At 38.2% G+C, this 11,096-nt stretch overlaps 1 protein-coding gene and 1 pseudogene across 1 annotated transcript; both read right to left on the bottom strand.

Moving 5' to 3' along the window:
* Nucleotides 1-7,553: 7,553 nt before the first annotated feature.
* LOC125078682 (POU domain, class 5, transcription factor 1-like) lies at nt 7,554-8,582 on the bottom strand (annotated as a pseudogene).
* A 1,054-nt stretch (nt 8,583-9,636) lies between these two features.
* On the bottom strand, nt 9,637-10,566 carry LOC125078952 (olfactory receptor 4A47-like). Its single transcript, XM_047692238.1, has one exon. The coding sequence runs from the start codon at nt 10,564-10,566 to the stop codon at nt 9,637-9,639; it is 930 nt and encodes a 309-aa protein (XP_047548194.1).
* Between the last annotated feature and the right edge of the window lie 530 nt (nt 10,567-11,096).

Below are 11,096 nucleotides of genomic sequence, written 5' to 3'. Positions count from 1 at the left end.
CTAGAATGCATAGGAGCTGACTTCTCCTATTAGAAGGAAGAGATCTACAAAACAAGGGGGAAAACTTTTAAATGAATTACAAGATTAATCTTCTATTGACTCATTCAATTAAAAGAATGTGGAAGGTTTATCTGTTTCTGTCAAATGTGTAATGGACGTTATAATTTCTAGTTGAACAAGCCACAGTTTCCTCCCCTCACTGATAGCATACATAATAATCACCAATGAAATAAGTGCCATTACAAAAATAGTCATACAATGCAAAGATCAGGGGTAGGAATATATTACCAAACATCAGTCAAGGAAGGATTCCAAGAGAAGCAATGCTTTAGCTGAGTTTCAACAGAAAAGAGGAAAAACAAGAAAAGAAGGCAAGGCAATTCCACACAAAAGTGCACAGTTTATATGTCACAAAAATGAAATACTTGAGACCTATTTAGGGTAATTGACATACTCAAAGTGAGTGGATCAAACTAGGAATGGGAGATCACTGCCTTCGACTGTGTCTTCCCTCACTGAGATCTCTTGCTTATGGTCTTTGGTTGGATATGCCTCCTTTTCCTTACAATAAATGGGAAAGCATGCCAGTGTTGTGCCTCTCCCTTAATTTTTGAACTTCATATATATGATATCTCTACCTACGAATATCTCCAAATGGATATCATTCCAGGACTTATGAAATTAAATTTTAATTTTCCACGATGAACATAGCAGTTTTCAGCTCATTAAATGGTACCACTTTCCACATCATTGCTTAGACAAGAAATATCACAGTGCCCTTCATGCATTTCTTGCTCTCCTATCACATACTGATCCCTTTAACAAATCCTTTCAACCCCCTTTAAAATACATCACAAACATAATCACTTCCCATCCCCCCTCACTTCTCTCTCACTGCACTCTGGGTCCTGCCACATCCCTCACCTTGCATTGTCTTCCCTCAGTTTGTTGTCCTGATGCAGCCAAATGGCCCTTTTAAAATCTGATTCTGATGTATCACTCCACTGCTCACAATACTATAGTGGATTCCAAACACTCAACTCACAATTTAATGAATTACATCTTATATTACAGTAATAGGAATTGTAATCCCCATTAATTTCTCCAATGTCACATATTTTTGAGTGATAAAACTAGGATTAGAATCCAAGTTTGCTTTATCTCAAAGTAATCTGAATTAACATAATAAAGATAAGTCATACAATTGCAAAAACTGTCTCTGCTATTATTGTTTGTTCTACCTTGTGTAGGCATATCCACAATCTGAAGAAACACACTTTACACATTCACAGGGACCTGCAATTTTTCTGTCATCTAGTTTGACAAGAGAGGGCAAAAAAACTGCAGTATTACTTGAGGATATATTAATTTCATTCGACTATCTATTTCCTCCGTGGAGCCTTCTGGTTATTCAGAAGGTTGCTTTTATTTACATTGTAGATTACTTCCTAGGAATTCCAGGGTCTACAAAGAAAAACAAAAATTTGGCACAGTAGGATAATTTCTCAAAAAGACAAGTAAACCCCATACTTACATAAGAAGGGGAATAGCTAGTCAATTCCCAGGGAGATTTCTCTCAAGTAATTTCTTTCCTACTAATTTATAAATAGGAAAATATCATTCAACTCTTTAGTCATCTTTATTCTGTCCTGTTGGCTTGCTCAGATTAGCTGATTTGAGATTTTTAAGAGACGTTCTTGTGCTTTTCATTAGGATGATGCTTTAAGCCTAACAGAAACCTCCTAAAAAATGAGTATCAGTTGTTAGGAGCATAGTATCTTCTTCCAAACACAATCAAAGACCACTGGGCACTTTATCCCTTCCAACCACATTCCTCATTAAGTCCTAGAATTGGAAAGTGTCCAAGATTGAATCTTCCTTAATTAAATTCACTGGAAATTTCCACAAAAAAAAACTTTTAAAAATATCCCTATAAAGATACTGTTAGGTCAGGCGCTGGGTGGCTCAGTTGGTTAAGTGTCTGCCTTGGGTTCAGATCATGATCTCAGGGTCCTGGGGAGCTGGCATCATGCTCCCTGCTCAGCGATAAGCCTGCTTTTCCCTCTCTCACTCTCCCTGCTTGTATTCCCTCTATCGCTGTGTCTATCTCTGCCAAAAAAATAAATTAAATCTTTAAAAAATAAAGATACTATTAGGCCAAATCACATGATTAGGGTCAGAAAGAGGCAACATAAACAAACAAACAAAAAACATACCTTTAGAACAATTGTAAAACTACTACCAAGTCAAGAACAAAATTTCAGCCCAGCCATTTTGTGTTAGGGAAGATTAATTCATCATATATTTTCCCTCTTGTCATAGCAACTATTTCTTTCCTTTTATTTAATAGTCAATTTTACTGTGGTTAGACATTTTATTTACTCACAGATTTAGGCATAATAGCTATTTGTTAAATTAATAATTTCTTTAATTTGGAGTTCCTATTTACTGCCAGGAAACCTGCTATAAGGACATAGGAATTAAGGAAATAAAGGAAAAATTATGCAAAATGTCCTTCCTGCATGGACCTTATATTCTCATAAGAGAGTCAGACAGTAAATAAGGGGACAATTTAGTAAACTAAATATAGTCTTCATCAAGGCTAATAATAAGTGAACAGGGTACTCATGGAGATTTCTACATGGAGAAGTCGATCAGGGAAGGCCTTCCTTCGAAGGTAAGGTTAAAGCTGCAATGCAAGGATAGATAGTGGCTATGATAAGAAACACTGTTATAGGTAGTAAAATTAAGTAAACATTCTAAGTAATTTGTTCTCACTTCACCGATGACATGACATATATGTACAAAAGGCTCAGTTTTCACAGGGATTTTTAGTCCATTGCTATGTGAAAAGGAGGTGGGAGCTGGGCTCACTCATCTTGTGCCCAATCACAGTGGGAAAGATTTCAACCTTTCCCTGTTGAGTATGTTGTTAGCTACGGATATGCCATATATGGCCTTTATATGTTGAGGTAAATTCCTTCTATACCCAATTTGTTAAGATGGGTTTTTTTTTTATTTCACTCTGTAAATGATTTTTATTTTACATTTTAGTATGTTTACAGAGCATCTAATTTCTTGTGCTACTGGCAAAAGTATGTAGTTTAAATTATTTTTGAAATTTCTTTCAAAGTTTAAATTTATTCTTAAGATAAATAAAATATTTTATTTTGCCTTAATTTGACTCTTCTGTGGACTCTATTTCTTTATGTAAATTGAAGTTTCCTTTTTATTTCTTTTTTCTTTTATTTCCTTTCTTGTTTTTTATTTAAATTCTAGTTAATTAACATATAGTGTAGTATTAGTTTCAGGAGTAGAATTTAGTGATTTATCACTTACATATAACACCCAGTGCTCATCACAAGAAATGCCCACCTTAATACTCATCCTAATACTTAATACTCATCTCATCTAACCCATCCTCCACCCTCCTTCCCTCGCCAAACCTTTGTTCTCTGTAGTTAAGAGTCTCTTGTGGTTTGCCTCCCTCTCTTACTTTTCCCCTTCCCCTTTGTTCACCTGTTTTGTTTCTTAAAATCCACATCTGAGTAGAATCATATGGTATTTATCTTTCTCTGACTGACTTATTTCCCTTAGAATAATGCACTCTAAATCTAACCACCTCACTGCAAATGGCAAGATTTCATTCTTTTTGGTGGCTGTGTAATATTTCAAGGTGTGTGTGTGTGTGTGTGTGTCTGTGTGTGTGTGTCTGTGTGTCTGTGTATGTGTATGTACACACACCATATCTATTTTATCCACTCATTAATCAATGAATATTTGTGCTTATTCCATAATTTGGCTATTGTTGATAATGCTTCTATAAACATCAGGATGGATGTGTGCCTTCAAGTCAGTGTTTTTGTGTCCTTTGGGTAAATACCTAGTAGAGCAATTGCTGTATCATAAGATAGTTCCATTTTAAGTTCCTGAGAAGACTTCATACTGTTTTCCAGAGTGACTGCACCACTTTGCATTCCACCAACACTGTAAGAGGGTTCTTTTTCTCCCATCCTCACAAACACCTGTTGTTTCTTGTGTTGTTCATTTTAGCCATTCTGACAGGTGTGAGGTGGTTTCTCATCATGGTTTTGATTTGTATTTCCCTAACGATGAGGGCTGTTGAGCGTCTTGAGACATGTCTAGTAAGAAGTTGCTGTATCAGAGGCCAAGGATGACGAACAATGGTCATTGCTGCCCATGTTTCCCTCTGGGATTTTTTTTTAAAGATTTTATTTATTTATTTGACAGAGATCACAAGTAGACAGAGAGGCAGGCAGAGAGAGAGAGACAGAGGAGGAAGCAGGATCCCCGCCGAGCAGAGAGCCCGACGCGGGGCTCGATCACAGGACCCTGGGATCATGACCTGAGCTGAAGGCAGAGGCTTTAACCCACTGAGCCACCCAGGTGCCCCTCCCTCTGGGATTCTGATGGATTCCTGCCTCACGTTTAGGTCTTTCATCCATTTTGAGTTTATTTTTGTGTATAGTATAAGAAAGTTTCATTCTTCTGCATGGGGGCTGTCTAATTTTCCCAACAGCATTTGTTGAAAAGACTATCTTTTTTCACTTGGATATTCTTCCGTGCTTTGTCCAAGATTAGTTGACCATAGCGTTGAGGTCCATTTCTGGGTTCTCTATTCTGTTCCATTGATCTGTTTGTCTGTTTTTATGCAGGCACCAAACTGTCTTGATGATTGTAGCTTTGTAATGCAGCTTGAAGTCTGGAATTGTGATGCCTCCAGTTTTGGTTTTCTTTTTCAACATTACTTTGGCTATTTAGGGTATGAAACTACTGTTAACACCAACAAAGAGACCAAGAGAATAAGTGTCCATGCAGATAAGTTTCAGCCAAAGGTTTATGTCATGCATGTGTGGTCTAAGAGAGTGGAAGCACACATAGGCAGCCACACTGTGAAGAGGACCTGAATGGTTGCAAGGACAAAAGCTCTAGCACATGCCAACTGAAAGAGGAAGCCTTATCCCCATCAGTTGTGATGATTTCATAGTACAGAGGTTTGCACATGGCCACATGAATGCTCAGCAAAGACTTCAGACACACTTCCTGAAAGAGATGGTTTTCCTTAAAGCAAAAGTGCAAAGCAGCATTTCAGGGGCTATGGATGGAGAACAGCAGATACCTAGAAGTCATAACTCACATGGGCAGAAAATGGAAGCAGTACCCAAGGTCATGAAAGATGACTTGTTGAATGAAAAGACCTACTCATGGATAGCAGTTCTCAGTACTAGAAAGCTATAAACTCTTCCTAAATTAATCTTCTTAAATGGAATCTTCTTAAAAATAATACTGTCTTGTATCTAAACTATTTCAAACTTAAATTATTTTTATTTAAACTTACTTTGTCAATTTATTTTTTCCCATTATTTTTTTTTTATTTTTTTTCAGTGTTCCAGAATTCATTGTTTACACACCACTCCTGGTGCTCCATGCAATACATGCCCTCCATTAATGTTAAACTTATTTATTTTATTTCAGTGTAAAACCATTTTTTATTTTAAACTTTTCTTTGAAATGTAAATATATAAGCATAGACATAAATCTGAATAAAAAATGTGGTATAATACTCCATAGTGTATATGGACCACATCTTCCTTATCCATTCGTCTGTCGAAGGGCATCTTGGTTCTTTCCACAGTTTGGCGACCGTGGCCATTGAAAGTCAAGCAGAGAGAGTCAACTATCATATGGTTTCACTTATTTGTGGAGCATAACAAATAGCATGGAGGACAAGGGGAGATGGAGAGAAGGGAGTTGAGGGAAATTGGAAGGGGAGGTGAACCATGAGAGACTATGGACTCTGAAAAACAATCTGAGGGTTTTGAAGGGGCAGGGGGTGGGAGGTTGCGGGAACCAGGTGGTGGGTATTAGAGAGGGCATGGATTGCATGGAGCACTGGGTGTGGTGCAAAAACAATGAATACTGTTACACTGAAAAGAAATTTTTAAAAAATGAGGTATATACAAAATGTTTTACATATGAAAGCAATTTTATTGTGTACCAACTGGGACAGGAATAGAGATCAATGAAACAGAATTAAGTCTTAGATGGGATCCAAGTGTATATGGAGCTTTAGATATAATAGGACTTCAAGTCAATGGCAAAAAGAAAATGATGAAACTTTAAAAAACACTGAAATTTAGAAAACCAACTAAAAAATCCATACCACTTTAATGCCTATAAAAAAATAAATTCTAGATGGATCAAAAGTTTTAATGTAAGTTATATGAGCTCAACAAAGCTTTAAAATTAAGAGCTAAAAAAACAATTGAAGAATATTTTGGTATGAATGAAATGGGGAAAGTCTTTTTAAGGAAGATATATAAGCCAAAAATAATTTCATATTAAGTTAATAAGGACATTACTCATATGCCAAAAGCATTCTATAATGTATACAAATATTAAAACACATCACGAGTTCAATTACAGAAAAATATCAAATACTTATACAACAGTGGAGGAGATCATTTCTTCAGTAAGGGACAGTACTCACTAATATCAGTATGGAAAAGATCAACAATTACACAAAATAAACAAAAAAAATAGATGATTCATTAAACACATGAAAAGATACTCAAACTCAATAATATGAAAAAGATTGCAATTTTTCTGGTTGCCTTATACCATGAATATGTATCTGCTAGTGGTTGTTGAGAATATGGACAGAAGTACATTCACAGACTGAGCAGCAGGGTAGCTATTAGTACAATCTCAAGGACAAGAGTTTGACAATAACTATGAAATTCAACATTTAACTATCTGACCATTGACTCAAATACATTCCTAACAATTCCTCTCCTATGAACTCATACTTGCACATATTCACAAACACACAATTATAAAATTCTTCATTACAGAAAATAGTAATAACATGAAGAGGAATGGAGATATTTATTTTAGCATACATTTAAGTGAGTAACATGGAGTATAAGAAAAACAAAGAGATCTATATGGAATAGTATGGCATATCTTCAAGACATTGCAAAAAATTTCACTTTTATGCGGAATTTAATCAACACACTGAAACAAACAAAGAACAAAAACACTCATAAATACAGAGAACAAATACCTGCTTCCAGGGGGAAGGGAGGGGAGGGATCGGGGAAGTAGGTGAAGGGTCTGAAAGGTACAATATCTGGGGAATAAAATAAATAACTCACAAGAATGAAAAGTACAGCCTAGGGGGTATAACCAATAATATTGTAGGGACTTTGGCTGGTAACAGATGGTAACAGATGGAAGCTACACTTTTCATGATCAGCATTCTGTAATGTACTTTTTGGTTTATTGCGTCCCAGGCTTCTTTAAGAACAAAGTGATGAGTGATGCAGGGATTAAAAAAAGAGCATCCTTGAACTTTGAATTCCCTCCAACTAACCCCCCAAACTCTCCTGCCCCATATCTTTTGTGTTCCCAAATCCTTTCTCAGTGAATGAAGAACTTGATCCCAAAGCCCTGGGACAAACTCCAGGTACTGTTCCCTAGCTCTCCTCTCTCCTCTGCCCCCACCCCCATTCCTGGGAAGGGCCAGCACCTCAGTTTGAATGCATTGGAGAGCCTAGAGTGGTGACAGACCCTGAGGGAAAGGCTCCACCCTTAGGGAAAGGAATCAACTGGTATAGGGTAGTGAAGTGGGGGTCCCATAGCCAAGGGTACCTAGCTGGGCCCTGGTGCTGGAAGAAAGGATACTGGTACCCCTGAAATAAGAGACCCAGCAGCCTCAAAAACCTCTCCTGGCCAGTAGTACATTCTGATGACCATTGCAGAAGTACACTCAGACCACATCCTTCTCATGCCCCAGCTGCTGGGCAATTGGGCTGATCTGCACATGGGTGGGTTTCAGGCACTACAGGAGCATGTTCTCCAGTTTACTTCACACAGTTCTCCAGAATTGTTCACTTGCTCTTTCGGGCCCGCACAAGGGTCCCTGCTTTGTATATCTCCTGCAGATTTTCGTTGTTGTCAGCTTCCACCACTCACTTCTGTAGCAGGGGCCGAAGCTTACATGTGTTGTAGAAACTGAGGTGCTGAGGCTCAAAGGGTCAGATAAGGTTATTTGGTATAACACCTTCCCAAAAGAATCTTCAGGGTGAGCCCCACATGGGCCTGGGTAAATCCTAGAGTGATCCTCTTCTGCCTCAGCGGCTTGGTGAATAATTCCAGGTCTTTCTGCAGAACTTTGATGTCCTGGGACTCTGCAGGGTTAAGCTCCAGCTTTTCCTCTGCTCAGGAAAAGCATCCTTGAAGCTGGCTCTCCACTTCAGCTCCTAGCTTGTCCTCCCCCTGAGAGGTCTCCAGGCTGCCTAGGAGCACCTGCTCTACCCTAACCTGATGTCCACAGTATGCTGTCCCTCTGCAGAACTCATATGGCAGGGAGACATAGGGAAATCCCCCAAAATTCCGCATCTGGCCACAGCTATTCCTGACCCACTAGGAGGGTAAAAGATGGTCAGCCAGGTGGGAGGCTTAACCCAGTAGTGCTCTAGCCCTCCCCACCCATCCCTTCCACCCCCATCCCCTTGTGGATACAAGAATGCCAAGTCAGAGGCCAGGCATCCTCCCATGAGGAACAGAGGGAGCCCAACTCAAGGGGTCTGGAAAAATGAGGGCTCTCCAAGGAACTGCTCAAGACCTCTCTCCCTCCCTAATCCCACACACTACCATGTGTACTTAACTGTTGAATCACGATGGTATAAACCTGAAACTAGTGTAATATTTTATGTCAACTATATTTCAATTAAAAATAAATCAATACGGGTGCCTGGGTGGCTCAGTGGGTAAGCCTCTGCCTTCTGCTCAGGTCATGATCCCAGGGTCCTGGGATTGAGCCCTGCATCAGTCTCTTTGCTCTGCGGGAAGCCTGCTTCATCCTCTTTCTCTGTCTGCCTCTCTGCCTGCTTGTGATCTCTGTCAAATAAATAAATAAGATCTTTTAATAAAAGTTCTATAGTAAGGCATTTACATACACATAGAAGACTCACACATAGCTATTTACACTTGAATTTGTAAAGATTATTCCCTGAGGAGCTTAAAGATACAGATCAAGCAACTGCCTATGGGGAGGAGAATTGGAAACAATGCTGAGAGTTAAACAGAACTTTATTCTACACTTTTTCTCTTTCTGTAAGGTTTTCAATATTATTATTTTTATCTATTACACTTCGATTTTTCTTATGTAAGCTAAAAGTATTAGTCTAAATATGTTTATCTAAAGCAACCAAAAATTAATAAGGAAAAATCTACATAGCATTATTACAAGTAATATAATAAAAAGGATAAACTTAACTGATAGACTCTAAAAAAATACTCTCAGAAAAAATGTTTTTAAAAAATTTTTAAATAACTAAAAATTAATGTAATCATAAAAAAATGTCCTCAGTGATTCATTACATAGTATGGATTCCTTGCTATAGAGGCATTACACATTTCTAAGTGAAGAGATTGACAAGGTGTTATGGACCTTACATTCTAGCCGCAAGGGAAACTCTTCATAATTTAATTATAATTTACTTAAATTCTTACAAATAAAGAAAGTCAGAATCAAACTTAAGAAGACTTCTATAATCCAAAGATATGGACCCTAATTTCAAATAATTCTCTTCATGGTGAATGATACATTTATCTACTGAAAGATATAATATTTCTTCCCCAGAGCTTCTTCATAGCATTTGTCATCTCAGAATTTCTCAGGGTGTAGATCAATGGGTTCAGCATGGGAGTTATGACTGTATAAAACACACTCAATGATTTGTCTAAGGGGAAGGTCTTAGCAGGTCTTACATACATGAAAATACAAGGAACAAAGAAGAAGACCACCACAGTGATGTGGGAACCACAGGTCTGGAGGGCTTTCCACCTCCTTTCTGGACTAAGGTGTTTTAGAGAGTGCAAGATGACACCATAAGATATGAGCAAGAGCACAAACACAATAGTGCAGATCAGCCCTCCATTGGCTAACACTAAAAGGCCAATGACATACGTGTCAGTACAGACAAGTTTCAATAAGGGATACATGTCACACAAAAAATGATCCATGACATTGGGACCACAAAATGGGAGCCTATAAATAGTGATAACTTGAGTTATTGAATGCAAAAAACCTCCCACCCAGGACACTACCAGCAGCACAACACACACCCACTGCCTCATGATCACCAAATAATGCAAGGGCTTGCAGATGGCCACATAGCGGTCATAGGCCATCACCAGCAGAAGAAAGACCTCTGAGCCACCAAAAAAGTGTCCTGTTAATAGCTGAGTCATACAAGATTGGAAGGATATTGTATTTTCTGCAAACAACAAGTCTGAAATCAACCTGGGAGAAATAGAAGATGAATAAATGACATCCATAAATGATAAGCTAGCAAGAAAAAAGTACATAGGTGAGTCCAGGGACTTACTGACAGTTACAGTCACCACAATGAGCAGGTTTCCCACCACAGTCAAAATGTAGAAGAGCAAGAACATAACGAAAAGGATCTTCTGTTCCTTTGGATCCTGGGTGAGGCCCAAGAGCACAAAGTAAGTTACACTGCTATTTGGTGCCATCTAGTCTGCATTAGGAACTGACTTCTCATATTAGAAGCAAGTGATCTACAAAACAAGGGGGAAAACTTTGAAATGCATTATAAGATTACTCTTTTATTGACTCATTCAATGAAAAGATTGTGGCAGGAGTACCTGTTTATGTCACATGTGTCACAGACATTGTGATTTCCAAGTTGAATAAGCCATGGTTTCCAACACTCAGTGATAGAATACGTAATAATCACCAATGTAATAAGTGATACTATAAAAATAATTGCACAATGTGAAGGTCACAAGCAAACAGCAGTCAGAGAAGGCTTCCCAGAGGAAAGCCTTCCTCCCAGAGGAAACCTTTAACTGAGTTGCAAAGGAAAACTGAAAGGACAATAAAAGAAGGCAAGGGAATTCCATGCAAAGGTACACAGTTTATAAAGTCATAAAAGTTAAATACTTGAGGCCCCTTTAAGGTAATTGACATATTTGACGTGAGTGGATCAAACAAGGAATGGAAGTTTGCGGCCCTGGATTGCATCTTCCTTGAGACTTTTTTC

The sequence above is a fragment of the Lutra lutra genome, chromosome 10 (assembly GCF_902655055.1).
Source record: "Lutra lutra chromosome 10, mLutLut1.2, whole genome shotgun sequence".
NCBI lineage: Eukaryota > Metazoa > Chordata > Mammalia > Carnivora > Mustelidae > Lutra > Lutra lutra.
Note: the sequence above shows the minus strand (reverse complement) of the source record. Positions and strands in the feature narration are given on the sequence as shown.